The following is a 16,898-nucleotide window of genomic DNA, read 5'->3' on the forward strand; positions in this document are numbered from 1 at the left end:
ACCCTTTAGTAGTTTTAAAAAATAACTCCAATTTAAAAGGGAATATAGGATTTAAGGTGTTAACCTGTTGGTTGTTGATACTTGACAATGTGCAATGCATAAAGGTTTTAACTGCTTTGATTAAAGATGCATGTTCTAAGAAGTTTGAATGTATGTGAAATTTAAATCTAAATGTTTCATACGTTAAAAATCTACCATGTTCATCCATTAAATCTTGAATAAATTTTACTCCATTTTTAATATAGTTTTCATAATATATAGGTTTGTGGTCAATAGTTATTTTACTATTAAACCAAATATTAATTCTAATTATTTCATTTTTACATTCGGGAATTAGTTTTTGTTGAATTAGCCACCAACTATGTAAAACATTTTCCCAGAAAGAGTTACTTTTTATTTATTTTTTTATTTTGATAAAATAACCCCCACACGTAATAAGTTGTTGCACAGATAATTTTGTAGTAACTTCAATTTTTTTTTTCCATTTTGCGTTAGTTGAAAATAGTCTGCTAATCCAGGTGAATTTTAAAGCTATCATAAAATTCAAAATATTGAGCAGTTTAAGGCCACCATTTGAGTAACTGAGTTAAAACTTCGCGTTTTATTTTGCCAGATAAAGTTAAAAACATTTTATCTATTTGTTTTATCATTTTGTCTGGTGGGTTAGGCAGTGAAATTAGTAAGTGTGTTAATTTGGGAATAATTAAGGATTTTAAAACAACTATTCTACTGAACACAGTCAGTTTTCTTGTTGTCCAAAGTTTTATTAAATTTTTTATTTCATTAATTTTTATTTCAAAATTAATTGTAGTAATTTGTTTCACGTCAACTGAAAATTTTATTCCTAACAATTCAAAATGTTCTGCACCCCATTCTAATTTCTATCTTACTTGATGATAAACCTCTCTTGAGAACTTTTTACTGCCTATCCAAATGACTTTCGATTTCGAATAGTTTATCTTCAAACCAGAAGCATTAGCATACACATCAAGGATTTTTAAGGTATTCTCAAGGGATTTGGGAGATCCATCTAGAATAAAGGTTGTGTCGTCTGCATATTGACATAAGAGGAATTCCTCTCAAAAAAACCCAAATATATATATATATATATATTTTTTTAAATTTGACACCATAAATTTACATATTAAAATTGTAGACCTCAAACATGTTTATATTTATAACAAAGTACATTCTCATATCATACATATATACAGATATACATATGACGGGTCCACGGATATAACGTGATGACACTGGTGAACACGTGCTGTTGATGTAAAGGTAACTAGTTAGATATACATATGACGGGTCCACGGATATAACGTGATGACACTGGTGAACACGTGCTGTTGATGTAAAGGTAACTAGTTAGATATACATATGAAGGGTCCACGGATATAACGTGATGACACTGGTGAACACGTGCTGTTGATGTAAAGGTAACTAGTTAGATATACATATGAAGGGTCCACGGATGTAACGTGATGACACTGGTGAACACGTGCTGTTGATGTAAAGGTAACTAGTTAGATATACATATGACGGGTCTACGTGAATAACATGATGACAATGGTGATCAGTGTTGTTGATGTAAAGGTAACTAGTTAGATATACATATAAAAATATGAAAAATGCATTTTGTGGTATTAGAAACACCACGATAACCAGAAACACTTCGGTTATATGGAAATGGATAATCTAAACAAAATATAAGTAATGTTTGATTTCAGTGATCATAAATGGCTATAATAGTGAAAAATATTCCTCAGTGTTTAAAAACTAGGGTATGTCCCTTTAAGAAAGCTCTTAATTGTGGAATTTGACATATTTTAGTGTATGGTCTGGCACAGCACTTTTACATTTTGACATATTTTAGTGTATGGTCTGGCACAGCACTTTTACATTTTGACATATTTTAGTGTATGGTCTGGCACAGCACTTTTACATTTTGACATATTTTAGTGTATGGTCTGGCACAGCACTTTTACATTTTGACATATTTTAGTGTCAAAATACAAGATTATTATGACATCTGGTAAATACAGATACGTACATACATTTAGAGTCATTAGATACAATAAATAAAATAAAAATTAATCTGTGATGTGCTAATAACAATTGTTATACTCCAACAACTTCCATAGAAATAACAGTTATATAAAAATAATATACAAATAAATCAATATGTTGAATTCATAATTATATACAACCTATACTGTTGCAAACAAATAAAAAGACTAACAAAAAGTATAAGAAAATTTAAATACGAGTAGCTATGTTTATCACAATATAGTTAATGTGCTTCACATGTACTTCAAAAGTACTTCACAAGTACTCCATGAAATAACAGTAAAGTTGGTTGTAAGTTGTTTGTGTCACATGGTGTAACAGTCACTTCCATCAAATGGTGTCAGTTGTATCAACTGGTTTAATTTGCGTTAAATACTTCAAGGTTTTCGAACTCTTCTGTCAAACTGTCCAAGCTGAAAGAAAAGCAATTGTCATGAAGATGTCCCCAAACTACAGAGGATCAAGATCATACTGTATTATGTCTTTATTTCTTAATGACATCATTTATTTTTAAAGTGCTAGAAGATGAAAATATCAGAGTATGACAAATATTTTGAAAAGTCACTAGCCACAGGGCTAGTGAGTTTGTGAAAACCACTAGCCCACCAAGATAAAGCACTAGCCCAAATTCCTAATCAATTATAACTGGATTTTTATATAATTTTTGTAACATTACACATTTACGAGTATAACAGTAAAATAAAACAAACACTTAAATCATGTTGTAACTTTCAGTTTTTTGTCGTGTTGTACATTTGTTTTTTGTGAAGTGTGATCCATCGTCAATATTACGTTTTCGCTTTTGCCCTCCCCCAGGGGAAAAATAATTGAGCAAACTCATGGTTGATATCTAAACCCACTATCAAAATAATTAAATTTAAATGAGGGTACAACAGTGTGACACATGGTAATAGATGGTTCAGTGTATTCGGTAGTGAGTATTAGGGCCCTACTATTTATGTCGCCAGGAACGGTGATGCCAATTGCTCAAATACAGGACATTATCCCGAGTCAGACCGATATCAGACCAAGCAGAGTCATTGCTTGTGCGGTTACCATTAAAGTAACTTGTTTTCCTGATTGCCGATAACCACATGTCAGCAAAGTGTTAAATTAGAAAACAATAGGTAAATAAAACAAACACTGAAATTCAAAGCATGACTGGGGTTTACTTGACTGAGATTAACCTGTCGTCGCGATTGGTGATTTCCAAGTTCTTAGCCTAAAAGATATGTGCGAGATTAACTACCACATGACGTGTCCAACCAATCAAAACATGCATGTCATTAGACTTATTTCCTGTGCCAGAAACTTGAAAGGGAAAAGTAAACAATGCATGTGGCGATGTAGAGATAGCATGTTAATGCAGTTTGCAGACCTAGTTCAAGTGGATTATTATTATATACTGATTGCGTTGTTGATATTATTCGATAACAAACGTCAAAATCAAATTTATTAAACGAAATTTCCTCCGAGAGAAAAAGGAAAAAACCAAACAAAAAACCACGATCGAGCGATAAGGAGGGGGGGTGGAAACCACTAGCCCACAGGGCTAGTGGTTTTGTGTTTCTCACTAGCCCGAACTTAAAAACCACTAGCCATGGGCGTCGGGCTAGCGGATTTGTCGAACTCTGAAAATATACTTAAAACTTCATGTTGCTTTTGTCAATATGCAAGTCTAAACTTGGTATGCAGCAGGTATTCTATCCAGTGATATCTATACCTGCAAAACTGTCTCTAGAACGGATTTAATACAAACTGAATTATAAACAAATATTCTGATATCCTTCATCCAAAGAGATTGGTAAATGTGCCTCAAAACTGAAAACTAATTCATACAACAGAATTTCATTTAGTATCTTCACTTGTACATACCTCTCTCTCATAGACCGAGCTGCTTCTTTGGAATCTTTTGTTTCCTGTATCAACTTGTTCACACTACAACAAATCAACAAACATACATTTGTAAATAGATGTTCAGTATAAAACATTACATTGGCAACAAAACCAAATGCATGTTTCATATTAAACTGTTTATATATAGCATGAAACAAATGAAGAGTTTCTGTATTTATTCACTGAGTCTTTATTCTGGTGTTTATATATAGCATGAAACAAATGAAGAGTTTCGGTATTTATTCATCGAGTCTTTTATTCTGGTGTTTATATATAGCATGAAACAAATGAAGAGTTTCTGTATTTATTCACTGAGTCTTTATTCTGGTGTTTATATATAGCATGAAACAAATGAAGAGTTTCGGTATTTATTCATCGAGTCTTTATTCTGGTGTTTATATAGCATGAAACAAATGAAGAGTTTCGGTATTTATTCACGAAGTCTTTATTCTGGTGTTTATATATAGCATGAAACAAATGAAGAGTTTCGGTATTTATTCACTGAGTCTTTATTCTGGTGTTTATATATAGCATGAAACAAATGAAGAGTTTCGGTATTTATTCACTGAGTCTTTATTCTGGTGTTTATATATAGCATAAAACAAATGAAGAGTTTCGGTATTTATTCATCGAGTCTTTTATTCTGGTGTTTATATATAGCATGAAACAAATGAAGTTTCGGTATTTATTCACTGAGTCTTTATTCTGGTGTTTATATATAGCATGAAACAAATGAAGAGTTTCGGTATTTATTCATCAAGTCTTTTATTCTGGTGTTTATATATAGCATGAAACAAATGAAGAGTTTCGGTATTTATTCATCGAGTCTTTTATTCTGGTGTTTATATATAGCATGAAACAAATGAAGAGTTTCGGTATTTATTCATCGAGTCTTTTATTCTGGTGTTTATATATAGCATGAAACAAATGAAGAGTTTCGGTATTTATTCACTGAGTCTTTATTCTGGTGTTTATATATAGCATGAAACAAATGAAGAGTTTCGGTATTTATTCAGCGAGTCTTTATTCTGGTGTTTATATAGCATGAAACAAATGAAGAGTTTCGGTATTTATTCATCGAGTCTTTATTCTGGTGTTTATATAGCATGAAACAAATGAAGAGTTTCGGTATTTATTCACTGAGTCTTTATTCTGGTGTTTATATATAGCATGAAACAAATGAAGAGTTTCGGTATTTATTCACTGAGTCTTTTATTCTGGTGTTTATATATAGCATGAAACAAATGAAGAGTTTCGGTATTTATTCATCGAGTCTTTTATTCTGGTGTTTATATATAGCATGAAACAAATGAAGAGTTTCGGTATTTATTCATCGAGTCTTTATTCTGGTGTTTATATATAGCATGAAACAAATGAAGAGTTTCGGTATTTATTCACCGAGTCTTTATTCTGGTGTTTATATATAGCATGAAACAAATGAAGAGTTTCGGTATTTATTCACCGAGTCTTTATTCTGGTGTTTATATATAGCATGAAACAAATGAAGAGTTTCGGTATTTATTCATCGAGTCTTTTATTCTGGTGTTTATATATAGCATGAAACAAATGAAGAGTTTCGGTATTTATTCACTGAGTCTTTATTCTGGTGTTTATATATAGCATGAAACAAATGAAGAGTTTCGGTATTTATTCACTGAGTCTTTATTCTGGTGTTTATATATAGCATGAAACAAATGAAGAGTTTCGGTATTTATTCACGGAGTCTTTATTCTGGTGTTTATATATAGCATGAAACAAATGAAGAGTTTCGGTATTTATTCACTGAGTCTTTATTCTGGTGTTTATATATAGCATGAAACAAATGAAGAGTTTCGGTATTTATTCACGGAGTCTTTATTCTGGTGTGTATATATAGCATGAAACAAATGAAGAGTTTCGGTATTTATTCATCGAGTCTTTTATTCTGGTGTATAATTTTTGTCTACAGAAAGCTGTACCTTGTCTGACAACACATGTTTAAATTATATCCTCTATAAATCCATGACAGCAAACTAATATGATCACCTAGATATATATATGTGGGAGATGTAGTAATGGAAATCAGGAAATGTTAGCCAGTATAAAATGTTAGTGAATTTAGCAAGGCCATAAAAGATGCTAATATTTCATGATGCTAAATTTAAAGATATGTACAGCAGACTGTTCTGAATAACTTTTGTGCCATTGTTTTTTTGTCGATGATTAACTGAACACAAAACAATGGTTACATGTTACTGATTAAAACAAAAGGATAGCAAACAACAGTACTGCAATTTACGACTAAATGTAAGTTGTCTGTAAGCTGCATCATGTCCAAATCTATCATCATACTGTTTCAGCTTATCCTACAACTTAAGCTTTTTATTTTTTTACTTTCTGATATGACCTTGCTAGTTTTATGTCCCTAACATATCACTTATTTGGATTTCCCTAAAATATAAAATTGCTAATATTTTATGATTTACATACAAAATTGATTTCAACTTATTTTCGTGCTTATATCCAATTAAGGTTCAAGCACGCTGTCCTGGGCACACACCTCAGCTATCTGGGCTGCCTGTCCAGGACAGTGGGTTAGTTGTTAGTTTGTTAGTGGTTAGTGAGAGAGAAGAGGGTGTAGTGGCCTTACACCTACCCATTAAGCCCTTAAGAACTCGCTCTGGGTTGGAGCTGGTACCGGGCTGCGAACCCTGTACCTACCAGCCTGTAGTCCGATGGCTTAACCACTACGCCACCGAGGCCGGTTCATACAAGATCAGGGATTGCTAAAATGTATATACATAGACTGACATCTGTTGCTGTTCACCATTGTAGGTGTAAGATCTATTAAAATTGATTAGGATACTGATAACTGAACTCACATCAAATCGATAGACTTTGCTTCCTGGTTTCTCCTGGAGACAGACTTCTGTGATGATATGGATTCATCATTTGGTGATTTCTGTGAACAAGACAACAAGGATATTTCATTGTATACATCTCTGTCCCATGCCCAGCCACTGGCCCTGGCATAGACCACGTGTGGGATGGATGTGCCTCAACCTTCACTGGATGTCAACACGTTAATAAAGTTTATACATTACAGCCATCATAACAGGGCTGTAGTATCTTTTATCCTATAACTTGCCCATAATATCCACATCATAAACCCATTTGATATTTACCATTATCCTATAACTTGCCCATAATATCCACATCATAAACCCATTTGATATTTACCATTATCCTATAACTTACCCATAATATCCACGTCATAAACCCATTTGATATTTACCATTATCCTATAACTTACCCATAATATCCACATCATAAACCCATTTGATATTTACCATTATCCTATAACTTACCCATAATATCCACGTCATAAACCCATTTGATATTTACCATTATCCTATAACTTACCCATAATATCCACGTCATAAACCCATTTGATATTTACCATTATTAACTTGGTTAATGTTTTGCTGTCAATGGGTCATTTGTTTACTGCCAACAAGACTTGTATACCTGAGTGTAATGTTTTCATGAGATTTAGTTGAAGTGTGTGAGGTCAAACTACATTTGTGCTAATTGCGATGACATCATAATACCGGTGAGGCGACTTCAAAACTTTGATTTACTAAATATCAAATTAAAATGTTATTTTAGAAGTGTTATAGGATAAATATAATTCACTACTCATGTTTTTTAACATATAAAATATCAACCTCATCTTATTAATTGGTATTTGTCTTGGCAGAGCCTCAACAAATACCGATTAATATTGACTGGATTGATATTCTCCATATTAAAAAACACTTGTGATGAATCCTCTATATATACAGAAATATTGTATTAAATAAAAAAAGTACATTGTATTATATTATATTCTGTACAGAAGGATTGTAGTACAAACTGTCACTCACTGAAATGACCTGACTTGCCAGCTGTATAACCAAAGTCTTAGCATTTTCAAGATGGTCCTCGGTTTTCTCCAAGCTAGCCTCCGCCTCAGAATAGTGTCTGATAATAATCAACACAAACCAGATGACAACATAAAGAGTCAAAATATTTTTAAATGTCAAGAAGTAATATATGGTTACAAGTCATGTAAATAAAGGTGGACTGTAGAAGAAATATGCTTACTATTCTAATAAAACAGTGTGATATAAGCCAATAAGAGCAAAACAGGCATGCATGGTTTAAGCTAGGTCACAATATTATTAGCATTTTTTCGACTGAAATCAGAAAATCTGTATCCAAACTCAAGCCTCAAACAAGATATAGCAAAATTAAAATTACAGTTGTTTTTGTTTGACTTTTTAATGAGCTTTTTAACTGTTTAACAATGAAATACATTTACCAATGCAGTTAGATGAAACGAAGCTTAAAGCTATAAACATGATTTTGTACCAAAAGTTACCTCATGTTCCATTTACTCCAACTGAATATTATAACTTGATTATCATACTATATAAAACACATGGCCAAAACCATAACACTGTCTAAATGATCTATATGTAAGAAACATGAAAACAAAAATCTGGAAATTTTAATACTGGTCATTGGATCCTGAATTTAACCCTAGGGTTAGAGTTGTGCAATGGCCTAAACAGGTGGCCCCCATTTAGAATGAACACAAAGAATCGGCTAAAACCAGGGCTGGTGTTTATAAAACTTTTAGAGTCTAGACTCGAGACTCTAATAGAGTCTGAGACAGTAATCATGACAATGCCATACAAATTGTATGCGTGTGACGTCATTAGAGATTGAGTCTGGAGTTTTATAAGCACGAGCCCAGATCATAAATTTTGGATGGAAAATGTTTGACTAACAATGAAAAACCTGGAAACATTGTTCAGATGATTATAATCCCAGAATTCCCTTAAATTGAGAAAATGTTCATCTCCGTAACATAAGCCGTTGACTGAGTACGAGTCACTGACCTTGTCCACACATGGAAACTGTCAAGAAGGAACTTTGTCTTGCTGTAGCAGTGATCGGTCCAGTGAGACACACACTTGGCCATCAGCTCCTTCATCTGTTTCCTGGTAGCACAACATATCATACACGGTGAAATCAAATCAGATCAAGTTCATGTACAATAGCATACTCATGACACACACACAAACCAGGGTATCATACACCATGAAATAAGTTAAATCAAATCAAATCAAGTTCAAGTACAATACAATAGCATACTCATGACACACACAAACCAGGGTATCATACACCATGAAATAAGTTAAATCAAATCAGATCAAGTTCATGTACAATAGCATACTCATGACACACACACAAACCAGGGTATCATACTCCATGAAATAAGTTAAATCAAATCAAATCAAGTTCATGTACAACAGCATACTCATGACACACACAAACCAGGGTATCATACACCATGCAATAAGTTAAATCAAATCAAATCAAGTTCATGTACAACAGCATATTCATGACACACACAAACCAGGGAATCATACACCATGCAATAAGTTAAATCAAATCAAATCATGTTCATGTACAATACAATATCATACCGGTACTCATGACACACACAAACCAGGGTATCATACACCATGGAATAAGTTAAATCAAATCAAATCAAGTTCATGTACAATACAATAGCATACTCATGACACACACAAACTAGGGTATCATACACCATGCAATAAGTTAAATCAAATCAAATCAAGTTCATGTACAACAGCATACTCATGACACACACAAACCAGGGTATCATACACCATGGAATAAGTTAAATCAAATCAAATCAAGTTCATGTACAACAGCATACTCATGACACACACAAACCAGGGTATCATACACCATGCATGAAGTGCACATAATCATGGAATTGACCAATTGTCTGCCATCTTATGTAAACCTGAATTACATTTTCAAACTATAGGGAGAGGCCTTGATATAGGCATTTTGCCTGTTGACCAATCCACAACCAGCATTATTATTGGGAATAAATATTGTTTAAACCACCACATAATATACAATAATTATATGTAAGGGGAATAACTCTAAATTAAAACATCTATGAGATGCATCTGGCCTCAGATTACAGTTATCTTCCCATTTGGTTGTCCAAAATCCGGAAGTTTCACTGCGCAAGTAGTCTGCTGTTTGACTGTGATTATTTCATGGCAGACAGCTATGAAGTGGCAACTGTTTGACTGAAGTGACAGGGGATAGCATGTAGTTTGTAAACATGTGTAACTTGCTGACATTGAAGACTTGTTTGTGGTAATTCCGGCCCATGCAAAAGTAGTGCTTTTTGTGTAAAATGGGTGTACTCCGGCCTGGTTTAGAGGGTGTGTCTGTTTAAACCAATATGCTGGGAGAAAGAGCTGGACAACAGGGGTTGTCCTTTTCAGGGTATGTGTCCCCCATGCAGGCAAAGGTACATACAAAACTTCACGGGCCTGCTGATATTAATAAAAATGTTATAGCCACTAAGGCTATATAGAAACATATAGCGAAATTAATTGTGGTCTGAGGCCATCTTCAGATAAAGCATAAAATGACCTAAGAAGAAATCACCATAATCATGTACCATACTAGATGTAATAGTACAAATAATGTATATGGGAGATAACTTTGGACTATAACAAATTATACAGATTGTAATTCCTAACCAGATTCTGGTGATTTGGAGAGAATTTGTCTCAAGCCGAGAAATAATCATTGGACAGAGACGTGAATCCTAAGTGACAAGGAGTGTACACAAAACAATAGATGACAGACAAACTGGGTCTATGTTTGTAATATTTTGACGTACTTTTCGACGATGGTCATTCTTTCGTCGAGACTGGAAACACGCCTTTTCTTCCTGCGGTCACTGAACTGGCTACACAGAGACTTGGCGATATCCAGCCACCGGGCAAACTTACTGACACTACAAACAGAACAGAGCAATTTTCACTTTCACTGCTATCTCAGTTTTCGTGTGGGGACTGTGCCACAATTTACAATGGGGTGATTTTTACTTTTTTACTGCATCCATCTGCCACAAAATCTTGTATGGACAGGAAACTCACTGCAGCAGTTCCGCCAGGCATACAATAGTAATTGTGAAACAAACCTTGCAGATTTAGTTACCAAAACACCAGGAAGAAAACTTATATTTAACGAGACCCTTAACACATTCTAATTACAGTTATATAGTCTTGGACACATGGTTAAGGACCACTCAGATAATGAGACAAAAAATCTGCTGCCACCACTTCATGGGTACTCTTTTCCATTAGCAACAAGGGATCTTTTATATGCACATACCAAAGCCTTTGTTACACCAGTTGTGGAGCATTGGCCAGAATGAACAACAGCCCAATGGGCCCAGCGATCTAGCATCAATTGAGCGCGTTACCACTGGGTTATGTCCTGCCCCTATTTAATTACACAGTCATATAATAACTGAGATTACATTTTTGATAAACTAATAAATATTTCACATTGACAAGTGTCTGTGATAACCATCTGAAATAAAACGTTTGCAGTAATAAGCAAAATCAGAGTGGCAGTGTAGTTGGTAATTTCCTTCACTAATTCAGTAAAATCCATTAAAGGTAGGGTCAACTCCAACAAGAGCCCTATGTGTTGGTAAGATGCATACCCGGACCACCAACACATACTGACACTTTAGCAAATGAAAAACGCGTAATTTTAAAGTTAATAAAAAAACATGATTATTCCTGCTAACTGGGGGCAGCCATTTTGTTTCGTTTTTGTGACGTCCGGTGGGATAGCTTGGGGTGAAATGACGTCTCCTGTATGTACAGTGTAAACAAAAGCAGTAATTTTCGACAAGGCGCTTCTCTTTGATCAACCTGACTTGTAAAATAGCATAAATGACGTAATAATATAATAAACTATTTAACTAAATATATTTCAAGTTGCATTAACGGAACAAAATGGGGTTATAGTATTTTTCTCTGTTTAATAATCCAAAGGAAAAATGTACACTATTACGCCTATTGATATGCTACATTGGAGCAAAAACGACAACCCACGATACCCAAGTGATAATTTTCTTTTCTTTGGGACTACGTAATTGGTCAGTTCTGTGGTTGTAGATGGAAAAGTCTACTTAATCAATAGTTTTACAGAACTATTTACAGTAATAAACCATGTCCATTACAATTTTAGGGGCGACAGGTAATATTCCACAATACCGGTATGTATTTTTGTGTCTAGACAGCGTCAATTAATTGGCTCGTCTGGTTACCAATCAAATACACACCTGCCAATCAGAAATCACAGGTAGAAGCAACTAACAGCATAGACCAATTAACTAAGAAAACACTCCGTGTATCATTTCAGTACGTAGGTTAATGCATGGGAAATTTTTTTTTAATTGTTTCGACTTGTTGTGTAGCCACTTTGACAATGGTATTTTATTTTGTATTGAAAAATAATATATATAGTGCTGGATATACTTACTATTGGCTTACTGGGATGTGTATTATTACAGAACATTGCAATGTATGACTATTTATCATCCCGCAAAAACCAGGTAGATTGTGTTTCTCTAGTTCTAAGGCTCATTCCTGATGTGACGCGCTAAGTATTACGTAACCACCAGCTCGCCAGAGGGCGTACTCACTGAGATGGTACAAAATGGCTGCGTCTGTTATATATAATAGTTGTCACATTTAACCGTTTTATTAATTAAGTATACAATTATACGTGTTGATATTAAGCAATAATGTGCATTATATATCGTTGAATATGCATACCAGGCCAAATGCCTTAATTGTCCTCTCCTTTAAACCCGGACCCGCAGTAAAGTGGAATTTCCTCAAAAACTAATATTTTTCACAGTCCCTTTTTAAATACAAATATAGAACCGAACCTCTGGATAGCACTTAAAACCAGGCTTTTCACTTAGTCCCACCAGTGTCCGGTTTAGAGGGCTTTCACTGTATATTATTTGTAAATTAATTAATAAAAACCCCTAAAACCTTTCACAATGGATCACCAAACAATAATCATACTTTAATGATTTTGTTTGTTTGTTTTGTTTAACAGCACTACTAGAGCACATTAATTTATTAATCATCGGCTATTGGATGTCAAACATATGGTAATTTTGACAGTCTTACAGGAAAACCGCTACATTTTTCCACTAGTAGCAAGGGATTTTTTTACGCAATATCCCATAGACAGGATAGCACATACCAGTCGTGGTGCACTAGCTGGAATGAGAAACAGCCCAATGGGCCCACTGACGCGATTCAAGTAAGTGCACTTTACTGAATTCATATCTGAAGAAAACTACTGAAAATTCCAGTCCACTTAAACTTTATATTTTTTTAGTCATTATAGATTGCATGTCCTAGTAGACAATTGTCAGTAGGAATACGATGTTCATGAAATTTGTGTTTTAGATTAATAAATAAAATCAGTTGGATAATATGCAAGATATGCAGACCAGCAGTTTGATGCCTAAAACACATTATACATCACCAGTAGTGTAGTTTCAAGGGTTTGTAATTATAAAGACTGTGACTAACCATGTTCCACTTTCAAAACACCAGCTGTTTTCTTCCAGACTCCCGTCCTGACTTCCAAAGAACTTCTGTTCACAGCCATCACTGTACATGTCCAGTTCCCTGCGTATCTAAAACACACACACAACATAAAGCTACTAAGTACATCTTAAAAATATGATCCAAGGTGGGTATGATTATTTCAGCTAGATTTTATGATGACCTAGAGGTCAAATAAGTTATGTCAAAAGTCATAATCTGCTAGCACACATTTATGACTTTGCTTGTTATCATAATCGGCTATATACATATACAGTAAAGTACGCTTATAACGAACTGCAAGGGACCAGCTTCATTGGTTCGTTATAACAGTAGTTCGTTGTACACATTTGCAGAAGTTGGTAATTTTTATTCCGAAAGTCGGCCATTTTGAATTTTGAACTCAATATAATAGTAAAAAAAATAAAAAAATGCCTTGGTGATTATAAGACATTTATAAAAAATATATCATTTATTACAATCAATAAATACAACAAAACATTACTGAAAGATCACATCAAAAGGATTTTTCTTTTTTGCCTTTTCATGCTCTTATCTAGATCTTTCACCCATTCTGTAAACAATGCTCCCGTCATCCACGCTTTCTTGTTTGATCTGTAGTCCACTGGTAAACTTCGCACATTCTTGAAGCACCTGGGTTTTGCCGATTTCCCTATCACCAATAACTTTAACTTTTCGGTACCGGTCATGTTGGCAGTGACAAGCAGTGTTATTCGATCTTTTGATTTCTTGCCGCCGTGACACTGTTCTCCTTTCAGTTGAAGCGTTCTTTGAGGAACAAGTTTGTTGAACAGTCCTGTTTCGTCTGCGTTGAAAATATCTTTTGGATGAAACACGGCAAGGTAATTTGGAAGTTGTGAAGTCAGCCAGTTATCAACAACCTCTTGGTCTACTGCGGCACTTTCACCATGCATAGGTTTGGAAATAATTCCCCGTCTTTGTTTAAAACGTTCTACCCATGCATTGTTTGCCTTAAAATTCACATGGCCAAGTTTGGCTGCCAGTTCGTCCGCTTTTTGCATAAGTAGTGGTCCACTCAAGGCGATGTTTTTATTGCGTGCTGACTTGAACCACAAAAAGAGAGCATCGTCGACATCTTGAAATTCGGACGTGCGAATTCGTTTTCTAGCTGTGTTGAATTCTGAAGATTGACATTTTTATAAAATCGTTTCCCTCTGTTTCAAGATGGTACTGAGAGTGGATTTGGGAATCCCGAACTCAGCTGCTATGTCTTTCTTTGATTTTTGTCCGAGATCAACAGCTGCAACGATTTGAAATTTCACATCTAGATCGAGCGCTTTTCTTTTGCGTGATGTTTTCGTGTCCGTCATGATTGCATACTGAACGAAAAACTGACACGGATTTATAACAAACAAAGAGAATCCCATTAATTACCGCTGATTAATATCACTGTATATATATATTGAGTTGAACGTGTCAGACTGTTTTTGGAGTACGGTTGATCTCACGGCTCAGCTGTCCGTTAACACTGATTGGTTTGATACGTAACGGTTCCGGTATAATTAGTGACTTAATCCCTTAATTGATACCTGTTCCCAAGTCCAGACAAACAAAAGTTATTTAGGCTGTTGTTTTAGTGCGGTCGTGCGGTCGATCCCACGGCTTTGCAGCGTTTTACACCGATTGGTTTGATACGTAATGCTTCCGGTATTCACGGTTCGTTATGTAAACACTTATTTACACTGGAATTAACTATTTGGGACCACAAAATTGGTTCGTTTTAACAGTTAATTCGCTATACATAGTTCGTTCTATACATTAAAATGTATTACTAATATATAGGGGAGAAAATCGGGACTTTACAATCAGTTCGTTCTAACCGGTAGTTTGTTATAAGCGTGTTCGTTCTAAACGTACTTTACTGTAGTATACATTTATGACTAATCAGTCATCATAAATGGCCAATCAAAACAGTGGTTGTGGGATCAAATTGATTAATTAATTTAGTTAATTCTGACATATAGTCTTAGAGGAAACCCATTACATTTTTTTCAATAGCAGCAAGGAATCGATTATATGCACTTTCCCGCAGACAGGATAGCACACACACCACGACCTTTGATTTACAAGTCGTGGTGTGCTGGTTCATATTGAAAAAATCCAATAAGCTAAATCCTGCCCATCCAAGATGAGGTTGCCCGAGTGTGCTCAAAGTATCTGGGAGGTGCACCGTCCCTTGAAGCTCAAAGTATCCGGGAGGTGCACCCTCCCTTGAAGCTCAAAGTATCCGGGAGGTGCACCCTCCCTTGAAGCCCAAAGTATCCGGGAGGTGCACCGTCCCTTGAAGCTCAAAGTATCTGGGAGGTGCACCGTCCCTTGAAGCTCAAAGTATCCGGGAGGTGCACCCTCCCTTGAAGCCCAAAGTGCCTGGGAGGTGCACCCTCCCTTGAAGCCCAAAGTGTCTTGGAGGTGCACCCTCCCTTGAAGCTCAAAGTATCCAGGAAGTGCACCCTCCCTTGAAGCTCAAAGTATCCGGGAGGTGCACCCTCCCTTGAAGCTCAAAGTATCCGGGAGGTGCACCCTCCCTTGAAGCCCAAAGTATCCGGGAGGTGCACCGTCCCTTGAAGCTCAAAGTATCTGGGAGGTGCACCGTCCCTTGAAGCTCAAAGTATCTGGGAGGTGCACCCTCCCTTGAAGCCCAAAGTGCCTGGGAGGTGCACCCTCCCTTGAAGCCCAAAGTGTCTCGGAGGTGCACCCTCCCTTGAAGCTCAAAGTATCCAGGAAGTGCACCCTCCCTTGAAGCTCAAAGTATCTGGGAGGTACACCCTCCCATGAAGCTCAAAGTATCCGGGAGGTGCACCCTCCCTTGAAGCTCAAAGTATCTGGGAGGTGCACCCTCCCTTGAAGCTCAAAGTATCCGGGAGGTGCACCCTCCCTTGAAGCCCAAAGTGCCCGGGAGGTGCACCCTCCCTTGAAGCCCAAAGTGCCTGGGAGGTGCACCCTCCCTTGAAGCTCAAAGTGTCCAGGAGGTGCACCCTCCCTTGAAGCTCAAAGTATCCGGGAGGTGCACCCTCCCTTGAAGCCCAAAGTGCCTGGGAGGTGCACCCTCCCTTGAAGCCCAAAGTGTCTCGGAGGTGCACCCTCCCTTGAAGCTCAAAGTATCCAGGAAGTGCACCCTCCCTTGAAGCTCAAAGTATCCGGGAGGTGCACCCTCCCTTGAAGCTCAAAGTGTGGGAGGTGCACCCTCCCTTGAAGCCCAAAGTGTCTGGGAGGTGCACCCTCCCTTGAAGCCCAAAGTGTCTGGGAGGTGTACCCTCCCTTGAAGCTCAAAGTGCCCGGGAGGTGCACCCTCCCTTGAAGCTCAAAGTGCCCGGGAGGTGCACCCTCCCTTGAAGCTCAAAGTGTCTGGGAGGTGCACCCTCCCTTGAAGCTCAA

At 36.2% G+C, this 16,898-nt stretch overlaps 1 protein-coding gene across 1 annotated transcript in view; it reads right to left on the reverse strand.

Annotated features, from left to right (window-relative positions):
- Positions 1 to 1,906: 1,906 nt before the first annotated feature.
- LOC121366834 (serine/threonine-protein kinase TBK1-like) overlaps positions 1,907 to 16,898 on the reverse strand; it is a 37,491-nt gene continuing 22,499 nt past the window's right edge. The window contains exons 12-18 of the mRNA XM_041491122.1: positions 13,467 to 13,573; positions 10,733 to 10,849; positions 8,892 to 8,993; positions 7,872 to 7,968; positions 6,828 to 6,907; positions 3,946 to 4,008; positions 1,907 to 2,483 (exon numbers count right to left, since the gene is read on the reverse strand). Coding sequence (XP_041347056.1) covers positions 2,429 to 2,483; positions 3,946 to 4,008; positions 6,828 to 6,907; positions 7,872 to 7,968; positions 8,892 to 8,993; positions 10,733 to 10,849; positions 13,467 to 13,573 — 621 coding nt within the window. The 3' untranslated portion in view covers positions 1,907 to 2,428. The remainder of the gene's footprint in view (positions 2,484 to 3,945; positions 4,009 to 6,827; positions 6,908 to 7,871; positions 7,969 to 8,891; positions 8,994 to 10,732; positions 10,850 to 13,466; positions 13,574 to 16,898) is intronic.

The sequence above is a fragment of the Gigantopelta aegis genome, chromosome 3 (genome assembly GCF_016097555.1).
Source record: "Gigantopelta aegis isolate Gae_Host chromosome 3, Gae_host_genome, whole genome shotgun sequence".
Taxonomy (NCBI): domain Eukaryota; kingdom Metazoa; phylum Mollusca; class Gastropoda; order Neomphalida; family Peltospiridae; genus Gigantopelta; species Gigantopelta aegis.